General features: G+C 54.4%; 1 protein-coding gene across 1 annotated transcript in view; it reads right to left on the bottom strand.

Moving 5' to 3' along the window:
• Window positions 1-13897, bottom strand: part of LOC128766113 (anosmin-1) — a 46102-nt gene extending 32205 nt beyond the window's left edge. The window contains exons 1-2 of the mRNA XM_053877505.1: window positions 13675-13897; window positions 4690-4737 (exon numbers count right to left, since the gene is read on the bottom strand). Coding sequence (XP_053733480.1) covers window positions 4690-4737; window positions 13675-13869 — 243 coding nt within the window. The 5' untranslated portion in view covers window positions 13870-13897. The remainder of the gene's footprint in view (window positions 1-4689; window positions 4738-13674) is intronic.
• Between the last annotated feature and the right edge of the window lie 4168 nt (window positions 13898-18065).

Here is an 18065-nt window from a genome sequence, read left to right on the forward strand (position 1 = left end):
GTGATTTCTGTCCCGACCACAGAAGCTTTTCTGAAGGTCGCTTTCTTCATGTAGACCTCGTCCTCGCCAGCGCAGTGTCAGAGAACATGAAAACACTGTAGGGCCCATGGAGAAGAGAAAGGGAGCTCTCTGGTCTGGATGAAAACAGGCATTTCCATTGCCATTTATTATGAATAAAAAAGACACTCTGGAAGTCAAGTAACACATGACACAACGTCATCTAATATTTTTTAAAAAGTTTAAAAAAGGAACGAATGAAATGAAGATCAAAGTTTCCACGGTAGGTAAAGTGACGTGCTTGTGCTTTTACTTTGTTGCCTACTTCCTGTCTGGGTTTTGCAGAGGCTGGAGGTCATATCAGTGCGATCACGCCAGCGTCCCTGAACGCATCGCCAAAATACACCCAGACCTGGCGCCGGCGGCTCTGTTTGCCTGAGTTTTTCTTCAGTGTTTACCGCCAGCGTCCACCTCCAGCCTCTCATGTCCCTCCTGCTCTGGTTCATCCAGTTGACAACCTTCTGGAGGAGACTCTTCTGCTCTCCTACAGTCCTTGAACACAGCAAGTGCTGGGGTATAAGAGAAGGAAAGGAGTCACTTGGGATCCAAGGCAGGGGACACCCTGGACAGGAGAGACGTGTCACAGCGTCGCCTGACACACACTCTCAGCAGGGCGCAGCAGCTTTGGGGTGAATCGATAAGCCCGCATCTCTGAAGCGCCGCAGCTTAGAGACTGAATCGCAGTCTAATCTGGCCGACACCAGCGCGGCGGCCGCTGGCGAGAGGCGTAAACAAGCTGGTCTCAGTGAGGAGGGTGCGGCCGCTTCCACTGCAATAATCCCTCCACACAAGCAAATCCCCGGCGAACATTAGAAATCTGTCAGAGGTGGATCATCTCCAGGACGGGCTGAAAGGTTGCGAGCCCTCCACCTCGCCTCCCTCCTCTGGTGTCTCTGCTGTGGGGGGTTTTCATCCGCGCCACCCACCAAGAGAATAATGAGCTCCACAGATAGCAGCCAATGAAACTTAACAGCCGTGTCCAGATCAGGTCCTTCCTGCTGGGACTGACCGGCCCTGCTTCACACTCATCCGCCACCCACCCACCCACTCACACACACACACACACACACACTCACACACACACAGACAGACTCTGGGTCTTGACGCAGAGCAGCTCAACGGTCTCTCTGGACGTGTCTTCCAGGTGTCAGGGCCGGTGATGTGGTCAACACCGGGAGGTGAGACTGGCGTCTGGACTCCACCAAAGGGAGCTTTGAAGTGTGTGTGTGTGTGTGAGCTGCCTTCATCAGGTCCTTTCAGCGGGACAGGCTGCCAAAGAAACGCTGACCACACAACAGTCTGGCAAACAAAGTGCCTGGCTCTTTCATCTGCGAGGAAAGTGACCCCCTTTTTTTAATTGAGATTTATGTTAATCGAACAATGCTTCCATTCCCTCTCCGTCACTTCAACCTATTTAATGTGCCGTGAGAAAACGGAGGGTTTCAGGGGGGACGAGGGGGGGGGGGGTTGCTCACTTTGAAAGACTAAATGAGACACAGTGACATTCCAGGGATTGTTATTCAGGCACGGCGCTCCGAAGCGTCAGACATGTGAAAGCACATGTAACCTCAGAGTAAACAGTTGCTCTGCTGGGCCCGGTATGTGCAGCTGAGGAAGAGGGGCTCAGAAGAGCCACCTGGAACTGTGAGGGTCCACGACAGGCGCGGAGCATCTCAGCTGTCATGGGATGAGGTCGGAATCCGGCGCCTCCGACCGGATCCGCAAAAGCTTTTCCTTACGTTAAGCTCACTCTTCAGCTAACCATTAGCATTAGCATTAACACGAGTCGCCCGAGAAGACACAACCTCCACATGAAACTTAGACGTGGCTCCGCCCCCGAGAGGAACACCAAGAAAGGCTTCATCTGATTGGAAGATCCGCCGGGCAATTTCCGAGAAAACTCTACAGCCGAACTCATCGTGAACATCTCTCCTGAGCTTCATCTCACGCAGCTGCGTCACCCTCCTCACTGGTGACCCTACAACCCACCTCCGTAACTGCTCCGGCCCAGACCTTGTCAAACATGCCGGCCTGATCTCTTCCTGCCCTCACGTCATCACTTCCTGCTTCAAAGAAACGGAGCGGAGAACTTAACTCAAGTTTTGTGATTCTGATATTCCTGTTCCCGGCCTAACAACTAAGGCGTGATCTTCCTCCGACGTGATCGCAGTCTCGTTGCCCTCTAGAGAGGAAACCCTGGTGAGAGCTGCGACTGACTCACGCAGGACCACAAACACAAGCAAATGTCGCCCTTTCTTGACGGCGAGTCTGGAGCGGTGGCCAGGTTCCAGCGAGTCGCCGGGGCCGAGTGACGTGCGGCTCATGTTGCGAGCTCCGCGCTGACGGCACGGTGAGTAATGAAGCCTTGCTGAGCAGCAGAGTGGAGCCAGCGCTGGGATCACAGCCGTGGGCGATGCTTGTGTAAGAAGGTGAAAAGCCTCTTGGCTCTTACGGCGCAGCACAGGCGTGTTAGCGGGCGGCGGAAGAGTCGGCGCGGCGCGAAGACAAAAGCCTGTTGTTGAGCTGCTGAATGCAGTTTGTCCCCGGCCCGGTGTTGCGGCATGATAATGACTCTGGGGCCACAAATGCCAGCGCCCTGCGCGGCGGAGGGCGAGCGGCTTCATTAGCATGACAAAGAGGGTCGACTCCGGACACTGCAGGCGAGGTGACCACGCTGACTTTCCCCTCACAAACGCACCCAGCAGGCTTTGATCTTCCAAAACAGTGGACAGATGGACGGGGTCACGGCAGCCTTGTCTGAGTTATGAGGCCCCGACCGCAGCAGCAGGGAGCCGCTGCCTTTGTCTCCCAGACTGCCACTTCATGAAGTGAGGAGAGCAGCTACTGACTGTAAAGCACGAGCCGCGGTTGTGGACGAGGCCGCCATGTTTTGACACACTGTCAGCGTGTGCTCGGCTTCTTCACGCCCTCGCGAGGAGCCACCAAAACTCTGACTCCAGGCACTGAAAGGAGCCTCAGAGCTCCTCCGAATGGCAAGAAATAAACCTGAATTAATTGGACTTGAAGCAGCATTCCGAACAGCGCCAAAGTTATTATGAGCCTACAAGTGTGTTAGCGAAGTGCTAACATGCCTGTTCGCGAGGACAGAAAATAAATAACCGAGCTTCAGTGATTTTAGTGGCTCGATTATGAAAACAGCGCGCCGTGTTTGGACTGGCAGCCAACAAGAAAGCGCCTTCACACATAAAAAGTGCCGGGGGGATTGTGGCGAGCGCCAGGAGCCGAGGTTGGCCCTCGGAGTGGAAAGGAGAGGACGGAGCGCCGCGCAGGAGCGCTGCCTTCTGCACAGCCTTTACATTCAACACGAACGCCGGTCACGGCCGATTGAAAATGGACGCCTGCTGTCAAAGGGCCAGTGTTTCACTCAATAACGCCTCCTATTAAAAGTAATAGACTCACACCGCTAAGGAAGTGTAATGTGCCGCGCTGCGGGGAAACCTGCGGCACCAGCTCGCGCACAAATGAGCTAGCTTTGGTGCAGACTTGTTCAGTAACCAGGAGCTGGCCTTTCCTTCCCGCAAACTTCAGTGTTTCTCACACCACAACACGCTGCAGCAACCACACAGGAGCCGCCTTGGATTTCCATTAGCTGGAGCGCTTCGCTTTATTTATGGATCATTTCTGAGAAAGTAAAGTGCCTAGCACCTCCGCTGACTTTTAACCAGTGGATACAGTGGGAGCTACATGACTGACACAAGCACAATCCCTTCGGAACAGCTGCTCAGACACACAACCCTCTCAGCCGCGACTACACACCACCACTCGCAGGTCACGACTCGGGCCTCACCAGCCAAAATGTTGAGACATTTCAGGCTAAACAGAAACCCCCTGCAGAACTTGGGCTCCTGACGTATGTATATTTGACAACAGCCAGCGTGAGGAAGCTTTACCAGTCTGCAGTCCTGACTCCACCGCCTGACTGACAACAAGAGCAGCAGAGCAACTGGTCCTTCAGTGGAAACGACTCGGCAAAACATTTATCGTGCGTGTCCCTGTGTAGTCGGCCAAAGTGTTACACAAAGGTCATCGACCTCAGATTCCTGGTGCTGAGGGTGATGAATGCAGCTCGCATCTCGCTGAACTTACAGGGACAATATAAGGAGCAACTCCACTCCGGGATTCAAGGAGCGTTCGTCACTGCCAGCAGCCACGTTATTAGCGCGAGGTGCTGCTCACATCTTAACTCAGCCGGATGTAACGCTGCGACAGTGTTGACCAGTCGCAGCGCGGCTTTACTCCACAGCGGCCTCCTTCTCCACTGCAGGCTCGGAGGCTCTTGTCAACAGCTGCGGCAGGGTTTGACGGGACGTGTCAGCGCCGTCTCTTCAGGCGAGCTGTCAGCGCCGGCTTCATAACAAGGATGGGACGGGAAACACGGCACCAAACAGCGTCCACAGGAGAAGCAAACCACGTCCCAAGTCCTGACGTTCTCTACCGCTTTCTATCGGAGCCGGCAGTGAGAGACCAGTCAACAAGTCTGTGGCTTCTGCCGCAGGCATGACACAACTGGTCCTGTCGTGACTCGTGCACTTTATGCAGCATTATCCTCCGATAATGAGGCATGCATGTGCGGCATGCGTGTCACTCACGGCGGAGGTGGAACCACATTACCTTGGAGCACTGCTTGTGATTCTGGCACCAGACCAAGGACCCGTTGTTCTGTGAAGGAGAAGAAAGGATCAGTCAACAACCGGCTTTAATGAAGACACTTGAAATACAATTATCCACTCGATCGAAGGCAATTTGCTGATATCGGCCCCGAAGTCTGTTTGATGATACGAAGTAAAACAGTTCTGTTGCCATGGCGACGTCGGTGCGACTTTGTTGCCGGGAGGCTCTCGTGAGAACGGCGTGTCGGTTTGAGGCGCCAGGTCACGCAGAAACAACACACACCAAGTCATCTCACATGTGCGACGCACAACTGAAGCACTGGCTGCCTCTGAGTCACATGGCCTCACCAGTTGCTGCTGCCGCAGAGGAGCCTCTTCCTGACTGAACTCTCCAACCGTTCACATTCAGTCCGCTCGGATCCGGACGGAGCCTTCCGTCCGTGCTCTGCCTTCAGTTCCTCCATGTTTGTGCATCTTTCCACAAAGCTCACAGACACGGAGCAGCAGTACCAGCGGAAACCATGGGGGGCAGCGTTGCTGTTTCTCCCCGATACGTAGTGTCTCTGAGAGACGTAACAGTGGCAGAAACTCTCCGTCCTCCAGTGGCATATATTTAATGGCGGAACCCCTGCATCCTGTGTGCTACTACAGAGGCTAATATCTGGTCGCCAGCACGAGCCGCAGCTGACCCTGACTCCTCCCCTCCACGAGGTCATTACATCACTAAACAAACCTCTTGCCGAGCCCAACAACAACAAACACACAATAGAACAGTAACACCTCGGAGGGAGGTGGCTAGCTAACTGAGCGTGTCAGTCCAAGTCACCGACTCTCTTCTGAGGAGGATCGGATACGAACAGGAAAATACGGTTCAAACTAACCATCAGAAATGGTGCGTGATCAATCAAACAGTCGCTCAAGTTGTGCTAGTGTTGCTAGCGGGTATAAGGCCAGAGTTGAGGCGGCCAAGTCAAAACACAGCGCAGACTGGCTGACAAGCAAATGTTTAGAGCAGAGTCAAACCTTTCATCTCACTTCATCCCACTCACTTAAGAGTTAACTCACCATGAATGGATTCATTGAACGATCAATGAATCTGTTGTAACTGTAACGTAAAGCAAGATGTCATCACCACCCTGGTGGCTTCCTCTAAGCTACATTGAGAGAGAAAATGTGTGTGGAGTTAACGCAGCTTCAGAGCGATTCACTGAGCTTAAACGCGGGACTCTACTGACAGCTCTAGTTAGAACACACGGGAACGTTGATCTGAGGTGGAGCTCGTCCCTCTCCTGGTTTTGGACAGTACATTTGACTCTGGCGCAGAACTGCAGCCGTTCTTGGCCACAAATATCGGATTCTCAGGGTTTGGACAGCTAACCAGCGAGTCTGCGTTCATCATCGACAGAGAACAAAAGAGAGCGATGGATTGTGAACACAGATCGGACCCTGAGCGCACCAGCTCCAGCGAGCATGAAGAGTCTTGCACAGACTCACTGGTGCGACTCCACAAAGCAGCACATCAAAGCGTGGCCTTCTCTGCTCCAGTCTCAGGCACCACAGGTCTGGAGAGGGCGACGGAGCTCCAGCCAGCGCGGTGACCTCAGCGCTTCTGAGGACCCGTTTGATCTTGCAGCAGACGTCCCCGGGGTCGCGGCTGGTGTCAGCACTTCTGTGCCTCCAATTTCCTCTAATTGGCGTGGAAGTGCCACCTCCTGCACCGCAACAAGGCAAACATTTGGTCCTAATAGTGCCGCGCAGTTGCGCTGGCCGGGACGGGGCCATGGGGGACGCACAAGTGCTCATTTCCTCAGCCGCGTACGGGAGAGGCGTGGTCCTCTGGGAGCATGACTGGCTGTGCTCGGGAGCGACAGCGCATCCAAAACAGCTTTTCCAAGCTCTGTTCTCCTTCCTTGTAAACCACCTCAGCAGAGTCGAGTCAGGTGAGCAGCGCTCTCGCTGCACACCACGAATCCATCCTTCGTAAATGCCGACGCAGAGGCTCTTCCAGTGGATAGAATTAGCCGAGGTGTTTGGGTCTAACCATTTCCCAGGGCTCGTGGTGGCTCGCGTTCCTTCTCTTCCGCTCCACAGCATCTGCTCGGACTCAAAAGTAGAGGAGCACAATCACCTACTGACAGAGCACAATCCAAGCTTCACCTCATAAACACTGCTGCGCTGTGTTAGCAATGGTTGCTCAACACAGCACTATATCTGGTGGGTTTCAACCAAAGAGTCATGACTCGTGCAGCCACTGAGTCCAGTGATCCTGGAGGAGCTGCTGCTGCTGACTGGCACTCCGCTTCCAACGCCCCACCCCTCAATATCGCCTGGACATTTGGGAGGTTATTTATATAGCGCCTCTTCGCGGACACTTGAACGAACGTTCAGAGCAGATTAAAACTTGCACTGAAGCGGAGTTAACTCACCATTAATGGCAGGTGAATCACACATTTCTTCACATTTCAGGAGTTTCTCTTTTAAAGATAGAAGCTCAGTCGCCCAGGAGAGACTCAGAGAAGAACCTCCGCTCTGTGCCCCAGACTGTAGTGGGGCTGAACTGGGAGGAGGCCCAGGGCAGACCCAGGACTTCTCTCTGACATGGGAACACCTTAGTGTTCCTCCAGAAGAGCTGGAGAATGAGAAGCCTGGACTTTTTGACTTGGCCTGCTGCCTCCTATGAGCAGTAGACGATAGAGATTAAACTTGCAGCACTTCGACATCAAAGTCACTGAGGTTTTTTCAGAGGTGAATTTCAAAAAAGCCTTGTGTGATCTGGAGCATGAGGACAGTGACAGACAGTGGGAACGTCTCTTCACCCCGTGTTTGCACCTCGGCGTTGTGCGCTCACATGAAACCTGCGAGCTACATTAATGGAATTCATTATCCTCCACATCCTGGATCTAAGCTCCGCTCCTTGGATCTTCTGAGGGCTGCGCAGCCAAACTTGAGGGGTCTGCAGGCGCAGAGACGTCTGTTTAAGTTCAATGTCAAGTTCAAAGCCGTTTCCCACAATGTAATCCAGAAGAAATTTCCCACGAGACCTTGGTGGGGAACTTATCATTAAAGGGTTTCGTTTGGCTTCCAGTACCAGCAAGTGCTGCGCTTTTCCTGTCAAGGATAATGGCCCACAGCCTTCAAAGCAGCTCCAGCGCCTTGGCTCACGCCTTCTGAGAGACTCTCCAGCCGAGGAGATAAGGATGATGAAGATGAAGCTGGAGCTTCATCCACAGCACGTGAGTGGAGCTCAGATCTCAGCTCTGCCTGGCTGTGTGAAGCTAACAAACGACGTCAACAACACGCCACGCAGAAGAGTCTGCTCCTCACGTGCTCGCTCCTCCAGCGGGCGCCAGGCTCACCTGTCATCCCTCGGCTGAACAAGGGTGTCGCCGTTTCTCACAGAAGACAAACCTGAGCTGCTGCACATAAAGAGCGCCGCTCCAAAACCCCGGTCCTACTGACGCGATTTGCTACTTCTGTGTTCACTGTGGACACGGACGCGTCTCTCCATCCTCACCAGCTCCAGAGAAGGTTCCTCTGAGCGTCATGGTTCTCTCCCCGAGGAACCACGGACGCACACTGCAGCGCTGCATTAGTATTGCTAGCTGCACGACACACTAGAGAAGATCCAGAACAGCACAAACAGAACCTGATGTCACTGCCTTTATTCTGTCCAACTACTTCCTGTGTGGCTGCAGAATGAGAAGTCTGGACTTCTTCACTTGGCCTGCTGCCCCCTCGATGAGCAGTCGACGATAAAAGAAAAGAAGAAGAGAAAATCATGAGTGGCTGTGCAATTACACTGCTGTAGTACGGCAAACAAGTATGTTCGGAGGTCACGTCACATCAGGCCCCCCCCCCCAGATGGGCCTGCCCCACTGTTGCAGAAGGACAGGACTAGATGGAAGTGGTTTCCTCCCAGCACCATAGAAGAGCATCTGCGCCCGAGCTCGGCGGCGCCATCTGTTCCACCGCCGTCTAAGTTTCATCTCTCAGCATCGCTGGGTCGCACAGATTCAACACGACATGACGCGGAAACTTCACCCGACCTCCAGCTGCTTTGATGAAAGCATGAATTATTGAGCGCACAGCTCGGTTCCCTGATTAAATCCAGAGGTGGCCTCCCGTCGACACCTGACAAATCAAACCTTGACCTCGGCCGCGCCGGCGCTGGGCTGGTTTACACAGATCTGACGGCGTCCGTCAAGGACGACAGCTCCACAGAGGAGCTAATTTGGTTTGGTGACAGCATCGCTGAGGCCGAGACGCTCAGCAGGACGCTGCCCCAGCTGTCCAGGCCTGACCCCTCCATGGCAGGGCAACCATTATAGGTCAGGGCTTCATCCCTCTGACTCACCGTGGCATTCCTCTGCTGCCCCAACGCTGAGGAGCTCTGTCAAGGACTCGGCCTGTGAAGGCCACCAGATCCTCCGGGTGAGGCGAGGAGGGGCGGGCTCACCTGCCGCCGAGGAGGAGGAGGGGGAGCAGGTGCTCTGTGAGGCGGCCTATTGTGCAGCGCCGCCCTCACCTGCTCCGGATGAAGCCAACCGCTGCCCTCCCTGAGGAGCCACTCCGACACAGTCATGTCTTCACCTGGTCCCCACAGGAAGCAGGAGCTCAGTGGAGGCCATTGTCCCGCACCAAAATAACCGCACCCCCGGGGCACATATGCAGAGCTAAAATAAAGGCTCTGGAAGCGAGGGGTCACCAGTGCTGCTGGTGATTTACTGTCTGAGCCCGGGTCCAAGACACAAAAAGAAAAGTGACCTTTAACTTGCAGACACAGCCAGAGCTTCGCCTGCATGAATCAGAGCTCCAGGCTACACAGAGAGGAACCTGGTCTCACTCACATCTCCCACTGGACCCACCAACATGATCCAACAAAACACCAGAGCAGATGAAAATGTGAAACGTATCAGACGTCACCAGTCGGCGGCGGTGGTGCCTGGAAGCCCCGCCTCCAGAGAATAGTTCGCCGACACCAACTTGACCTAGCAAGTTATTTAGCATCTATGTAGCATTAGCAACTTCTGTTCAAGCCCGCTCCAGGCTTGTGGACCGGAGTCGACTCACAACATTAAAACATATGGTAGACACTTTGTAACAACAAGACCCATAAGGCACTACAACAGTTCTCATGGCGCGTTCCATTTACCTCAGAAAACAGAGCTTGGTGTGACCTGGGAGTCGAGCTCCGCTTGTCCCCGTTAGCTAAGTCAGACAGCAGAATGGCGACGAGCCCAGGTTGTTCTCGTGCTAGCTTTGTCCACGTACAAGTCACTTCTGGATCAACGAGGTCCTTCCTTCTGCCACTGGAAACCCCACCGGGTCAAGAGGAAACACCCTCACTTCCTGTTTGCACACTGGGAAGCCATCTTGGGTCGGGGGCGGTGACGGAGTGTTTCCTTCTGTCAGTCAATCACCAGTAAGAAACCTTTCCTTTTATGGAGGACTCTTCTTCTATGGTGCTCTCTACTGACACCTTCAGGTGAGCCTCGGACAGCATCAGTAAGAACCACGTTACCTGCTGGACTCTGACGTGGCTAAGCCAAGTCTTTTATAAACCAACCTTTGCTTCGGGTCAACTACTCGACCAAGTTCCCTATTGTCCAAGTCAGTTTCAGACTTATCGAATATACCTAGTCTATTTCCACATCCTACTGTACCAACTCCACTTTGGATGAATCAAGTTCAAGTCACTTCCTAGTTTATCAAGTCATCTTTGGCCTGGGCGAATTAACCAAGTCTACAGTTGAATCCTTTTTTTGTCAGGTCATATTTGCAGTGATTACCAAGTCAATTAGGAACTTTGAACAGGTCAATTTCAGGCGTCACTCGCCTGACACTCTAACTAGGAGAGCTAGTTTTGGACTTGGTCAACCAACTCGAGGACTTGCTAATTTACCAAGTCTTTCATCAAGTTTCTTACTAATCAAGTCCCTTTTTGACTTGGCTAATTTCTCAAGTCGAGCAAATTTATTTTCTACTTCATTCAAAGTCTTTTTCAGACTCATCAAACTGTCTTTGGCTGATTCCTTGTTCACCAAGTCAGCGCTCGTCTCATTTCATCTGCCAAGTCTATTTGATTATTCAGCACTTTACCAAGTGTATTTCCTGTAAACCACTTCACCGAGTCCATTGTGAAGTGATCCAACTCTAATTTACCAAGTCCATTATCAAGCTTCTCTCCAGTCAAGTCAATGTCTGACTACTGAGATTCAAGTTGACCAAACCTGCTTCCAGCTTCTCCATTTACAGAGTCTGTATCTGACTCCTAGTTCTGCAAGTCACATTTGTTTTTTCTTTTTTGTTTCCCAAGTCAACTTTGGTCTCGTCCTATCTACCCAGTCTGTTTCTGACCAAGTCATTTGCCACAGTGACAAAGTCAAACTCCACATGGGAGAGAGACTGGAACCGTCTCCGGGGAGTCAGAGCTACTGCCCCCGCTGGCTGACCAGGAGTCTATCCCTTCAGAGGGAGGCCCAGCCGCAGCCTCTCTCCACTTCTCTCCATTTAAACATCATTTCCAGCTTGGCTCCAACACCGACTCGGTTTCACCCTCTGTGGAAGTTTCCCGCCCACGAAAGGTGTCGGAGACTAATGGAACCAGGGCAGCCGAGTCGCAGCCGTCCAGAATGGAGGCTCTTTGTTCAGGATTTACAGACACAACTGTCATGCTTCCGCAGCCGTTAGCGCCAGGTGAGGCTGAGCGCTATTCAGCCGCCGTCTTCACAACAGCACGTGAAGAGGCGAGGATAAATCCGTGTTTTTTCTCCGCTGAAACACAAATCTCCCCGAGAGATGCGGCAGGCTTTACTGCCGACACGTTTGACATCCCGCCGTCTTTACTGCGCCGTGTAATAAGACGGCGGCCAGGACACACCTTGTTTCTGGCTTCACGGGTCGACACATAAATAACCTACACGCTACGAGGCCCATGTTTTGGGAGCGGGTTATTGCAGCGGGCTCCCAGCTGGCTCTTAATACTTTAGAGTGTCCGGGGCTGATATTTACGGTGGGGTGTTCCCCCTCGCTCTACGCTGCCGGGGTGACACGCTCCCCATGTGAAGAGAAAAATGCCAATAAAAGCGTATTTGGAAATTCTATTGCCAGGATAAATCCTCCAGGCTGGAGTCGACGCCGGGGCTGCTTCAGTGAGGGAGGACGCCACCGTGGCGAGACTCGACCGGAGAGATGCCCAGCTGGAATATGAAAGGGAAGCAGCAGTCGCCACTTCACACACAGCAGGTTTTTCATTTCACATTAGATGGAAAGTGTCGGTGCTGCTGTCGGGTATTAAGTGACCCCTGAAGGATGCGGCCCTGAATTAAGAGGCCTGCGCTCTCAATCAGCGGAGAGCAGCTCCGACCGCCGGCGCTGAAATAAGATCTGGCAGAGGAAGCGGATCCACCTGTAGGAGCTGCTGACGCTGCGCTGCTGAGGCGGCGCTGCTGCCGCGGCGACGCCACGTTACAGCTGATCACATTAAGCACCAACCCAGGGTTGAGCAGGAAGGTGACCTCAGCCTCGCCGCGCTTCCTTCACGGGCTTCTGGAGGAATGTGTTTCAGCTGGCGTCCAACCGTTCCAGCTCATGAAGACCACGGTCCAGGCAGGTGGGTGCGTGTGTAGCAAAGATCCATGTCACACGGGCGAAGGAAGGTGCGGATCAGCTCAGAACTCACCCAGGTCTGGGAGGTTGGGACTGGCTTTCACTGATGGGTGAGTCAGAACTTGGGCAGAGAAGGGAGGAAGCAGAGGGGGAAGTTAGTCTCCATCTCTCTGCAACCTGCAGCCGACCTCACGTCTCTTCACTGGCGTTTCCTCAGGAGGTTCCCCACCATAACCACCTCCACCCCCATGTTTGGACCAGATCGTTCTTCTGAAGCGGCGGCAGTGATGGGGTCAAGTCGGTCAAACCCAGACCAGGACTGGTTTCCTGAACAAGGTTGGCGAGAAGGTCAGACGGTGCAGGGGCAACAGTGTCAGGGCCAGTGCAGGCAGCAGCTCTGACCCCATAAAGCCAGCAGAGGAGCAGGGTTCCAGCAAATCAGGTTCCTGGCTACAAGAACCCATAGACCGACAGCCTGTGAAGTCCAAGTGAAGACCTGGGCGCTCAGCCCAGGAGCAGGTCTCTCTCTCCACATGGCCAGGAGGTGTTGGCCTGGGGGGTCGAGGCCAAAGGGGCAGGAGCCATGTGTTGTTGCAGCTGACCAGACCCCCCAGTTCCACATGAGCGCTGCATCCCACAGACCTGCCGATTATCAACAATTGCCTTCTATTCTTAGACGTGGCAGCTTTCAGAGCGGCTTATCTCTGACCACAAAAACGCTCCTCTCCTCAGACACCTCGCCCCCCCCTCCCTCCTACACCGAGGAACCGGCCTGGCCCCAGACTCCAGGGGCCTGCGCGTAATTACAGGGACTATTAGCGCGTCATTAGGGCTGATACTTGCTGAGTGATGGGACTTGTTGGTCGGCCAGTGGCGGACCTGACGCTCCTGGAGGCCCAGCTGCACTTTAACAACACGCACTGTTTCCACCGGGGTCATTGAACACTCGGAGCCTGGCTGTTCCCGGGGAGCGTTACCCGAGGAGGAACCCGAGAAGCCCCTCGGTCGGTGAAGCCCTCGCTCAGTGGAGGGTCGCTGTGGAGGGAGGGAAGCCTTGGAGATGCAAATGGGGGGTGGGAGTCGGAGGATCGGAGGGGAGAGCGCGTTCGGTGGAGGCTGGAAAACACGCGCGGCTCCTGCAGCCCCGCACCCCGGCACACGCACGGAGGGGCGCAGAAGTTGGATCGACTGGCCGCGGCGCCCCGCAGCCTCCGCAGCGCCACAGACGCTTCAGTGATGGACCTGAGGCGCAGAAGCGGCGGTGGCGCGAGGCGCCAGCGCGGATCTGCAGGCACGAGCCCCGCGAGAGCGCTCCGCGGGAACAGGTTGGACCCGACACGCGCGCGCACACGGAGGCTCTGGGCGGCAGAAGTTGTACCTGCGAGTGCTTGAAGAAGGCGGAGATGCGCGTGATGTGCAGGCTGAGGCATCTGGAGGCGCATCTCGCTCGGTACACGCCGCCGCTGGAGAAGAAGGAGTCGTCCGGCTTCCGCGCGCTCACGCTCCCCGTGCTCAGCAGCGCCGTAATCCACCAGCACACGGCCGCGCGCGGCGTCAGCCCCCGGGAGAACATGGTCCGTGGCGCGTGGGTGTAAATCCCTGCTCGGTGCGGGCGACTCTGAGCGCCGGAGACGCCACACACGCGCAATTATACGGAGGGGCGGGGCCTGGGCGCTGAGCGCGCCGTGATTGGAGGAGGCGGGGACGGAGGCGGGGCCAGCAGGTAGGCCGGCGCAGGGAGGCTCGTGCGCAGGTGGATGTCCGACCACCTGCCGACGTCTCGTCGGACTCACTCAAGAGGCGAGAAATGAGAAGAAGCGTCCTCCACTCGGGTCACCGAATCACTGCAGTGTTTCATTCACAAGCCTTATTGATGCACACAAATCTACCAGCTGACCAGTCACGTGACGCCTTCGCAACGTACCAGAGGAGATTTAAACAAACACTCATCCATCCCATTGTTATTATTATGAGCAGTAGTAGCAGTATGATGCTGCGATGGTATAAAATGAAGCAGCAGAGGTTCAGCTGCGGCTGGTGCCAGAGGTGGGGTCACCGCGGAGGTACGGAGAAATGTGGTCACGTGACATGGAGGCAATGGCGTCAGAAGCGGCGTGACCCTATCAGACGGCTTCTTTAAGACGGGTCTGGTGTTGTGGAGCACCTGGCTCGGTCTGTTCTTGATGCAGCGTTGTCAGTGTTCCGGTTCGGCCCCGCTGAGCTTCCTCAGCACCTGAGCCGAGCGGCCCTCATCCTCTTGACTGGCAGCTGATGACAGCCAGCAGGAGTCTGGGTGTCTCTCCTTCTTCTTCAGCGCATGCCCTCGGTGGGACGTCTGACTTGCATCACCTCGTGGAAACCTTGCAGCTCCCGCTCCACAGCCCTTGCTGCTGCTTGACTCTGAGCGTCCACGTTGAAGCGCAACTGGACACCACCAGCAGTTGGGAGGACATAAAGCGCTCTCTGTTTGTATGACTCTTCACAAGATCCTTTCACTTCTGCTCCCTCTGTCACTGGCCCCTGGATTCAGGTTTCTGTGATCTGCTTCCACTCTGATGTTTTTGTTCCTCATAGGTGACCAGGCTGGTGGTGGAGTCAGACTACTGACCCTCAGTGTCTTCTGTTGCTGCCTTCACGGTCACATTGACACAGAATGAGAAGGAGCTCCTAAGTCCTCCCTGACACTCTGGTTTCCTCCCTCTCTCCAAAAACATAAAGAAGCTAGCTGATGATTCCAACTGATCCGTCGGTGGTCGTATTCCGGTGGGTCCTCTCCGGGCTCTCGCCCCAGGAAGCTGGGAAGGACTCCTGAACGAGTCGACGGAGCTTGAGTTGTGCCACTCGGGGTCACTGATGTGTCAATGAGAAGCAAGGCAGCGACATGAGAGGAAGGGTCACCCGTCACACACACCTGCTCTGCCACCTTCACCCCATCCAGCTCTCATCGGTGGAGGAGGCCGTCGGCGTCAGGGAAGCCCTCCGCTCTCCCACCTTCTCAGGAGCTTGGAAAAACTACGTGGAAAACCATCGAAACACACAAAAAACCTGGCGTGAACTCCTGGCAGCGCTTCACCGCCCAAGGTATGGAGAGAAGATGACATATAGGAAAAGCTGGTGTTTATTTAGAAAGTGCCCTCAAGTGTTTACAAGACCATCCCGCGCCTGGCAGTTCCTGGAGAACCTCCCTGAACCCCATTACAGCAGCAGCCTCATCAACTTTTATAGGTGTTGCTTTTAAATCCTGCTCAGGGAGCGAGTGGAGCGGCTCCATCATTAGACCTGGCTGCAGCCTCCGTGACTCACTCGGCGGTCTGACCCTCGACCCTCTGGTGCCCACCTGAATCTCCAGCCCGGAGCAGGAGGGGGCTCAGACGCCCGTCCCCCCTCCCCCGCCACTCTTAAAGCCCCTAAACACGGATGTCTGTGGACCTGAAAACAGCGTAATGGCTTAATGTGTTGGCTTATTACAGCCGCGTGTGGTGCGGGCTTTTATGGAGAAGGAAGCGGACGGGTCTGTGTGCGGTCCTGACGTCTGCTGCAGCCGTCGGGACGTCCCCGAGAGGTCGGAGCTGAGGGCCCGCTCGCCCTTGTTAGCGCCCCCACGCTGCGCCGCCTCCTCCAGAAAGAACAGCGACAGAAAACCATCCTGCAGAGGATGTTAGCGCTTATTTTTAGCCTCCCGTCGGCCCAGTTGGGGGAGAGGTTCTCATGAAGCTTGTTATCACGCCGAATCATTGAACTGCATTGATTTGAAGTGCGTTCTCTGCGCGCTGCGCAGAGCTGGCGCCGCCATGGGCTCATCATCGATCTGGCTTCACCTGCCAGAGACGGAGCTGGTGATGCTCTAACACAGGGGCCTCGTGCCGCTCTACGTGGCCCTCAGAAGTCAATTCAAACAAAGTGGAAACATTGAAACAAGCTTGAAAACCATGGACACATCATGGAAGTCGACACGAAGACGCAGGTTTTCGCCCTGTTTTTAACGGAAAAATCCAGAACATCGTCATAACTGAAGTCAGCTGCCCACGGAACTCAAGCCGCGCATCCAACGTTGTGTTTGTTGGGGCCACCGTGGTGAGCCGGGCATCCAGTGAGACGCATGAGGGGTGGAGAAGTGAGGTCCTGAATCTGGCCGCACACATGAAGAGAATGGAGGCAGGTTGGAGAGAGATTTACTTTGCTTATTGTCACCAAAACGCATTACGTTCCTTTAACCAGCGATGCTTTTTCAGCCATATTTCCTCTCCGTCTGAACAGTTCACTGAAAGATAACCCTGTAATTAAGTGGCTTGCTGCCACATAGCACCTCTCCCCAAAGATATTCCAATATTTATGACTTATATTGAGCTGTATGTAAGATGAAATATGTCTCGCTGTAGCTGCTTTTTTCCCTACTTCATAATCTTTCATTCGGAATCCAAGCAGCATGGACGCCTCTTCCTCCTGTGTCTGCAGGTCAGTGCACTGGACGGCCCCTCGCCCCTCGGAGCCTGTGCTCCACTCATCCATCACCGTCTGACACGGTGTCCGTGTGAGAGGTCGCACATGCAAATGACTGTTGAATCATCACAGGAATCAGCATCAATATGTGTCAGTGTGCGATGTCAAAAATGTCATTAGCTGCCATTCGCACGCACATGTCAGATACTCGCCTCCCATGAATGACCCAAGCACGCGGAAGGAAGGTGAAGACAAACAGTGAGAGGTCCTCGCAGTCCTGCAGCTGAGGGTCTCCCAGCTGGGCGCGAGGCCTGGAGCTCCCTGGACGAGGACGCGCCGCTGCCAACCAACTCTGGCTAACTGGATAACCCTCAGCAAACATGGAACCGATCAGGAAAAGACACACAGGAAAGCACATAAACTCCTGCAGTGCTCAGAGTTCCTCGTAAAGTCTCTGCTTCTGAAACGGATCATAACTGACAGAGGATCACTGCTTCACTGCAACACAATGATGAGACGTTCTCTCATCACTGTGTTGCATAAATGGAGCGTGTCCCCCCTTCTTTGTCCAACTCAGGGTCCGGGGGCCTCATCTGGCCGCCACGTCTCGCTGCATGGCCCAGGAGACGTGGCTGTGCGTGTTGGTTCGTAACTGACCTTCATGTTTATTGTGAGTGATCCAGAACCTTCGCTGACTCACGCAGTGACAGCCAGCCACCAGCAGAGGGCAGTGTCTTCAGGCACGACTCAGCGTCTATTTTCAGAGGAGAAGTGGTGCAGGCGGTTTGGCGTTTTGATTGTGCAGCGGTAGTGAAGGAGCACGTCTGGAGACCAAACACCAGCTAAATTTAGCCTCACATGAGGAACCGTGTCACATGATCAAACACACCAGCGTCTCTTTCAGTTCACACGTTCGATGAGGCGCCGCTGAGGTGTGTGTGTGTGTTCAGGGAAAACAGAGCAGTTTCACCGGTGAGAACTATGAAGCACCACAGAGGCTTCAGCACCAGCCGCGACCAGCTTTGTGCTCCAGTCCTGAGGAGCTCAGTCACAGATCTGGCATCAGGTCATTCGGTCCAGTAGAGGGCAGCAGATGACCTTGTGGCCTTCACCACACATGAGCTCATGAAAACAGGAAGTCCCCCTCACTTCCTGTTTTTGTGTTTTCCTGACTCTGACCGCACGTTGGTGGGACTCTTGTGTCCGAACACGGTCAACTACTCGACACTGAAACACACCTGCTGGTCCCAGACTGCGGTCTGAGCTTCTGTCCTTAGTTTGGAGGCTTCCAACAAAACGTCTGCACTCTTAAAAAGAGAGTCCAGACCT

The sequence above is a fragment of the Synchiropus splendidus genome, chromosome 10 (genome assembly GCF_027744825.2).
Source record: "Synchiropus splendidus isolate RoL2022-P1 chromosome 10, RoL_Sspl_1.0, whole genome shotgun sequence".
Taxonomy (NCBI): domain Eukaryota; kingdom Metazoa; phylum Chordata; class Actinopteri; order Syngnathiformes; family Callionymidae; genus Synchiropus; species Synchiropus splendidus.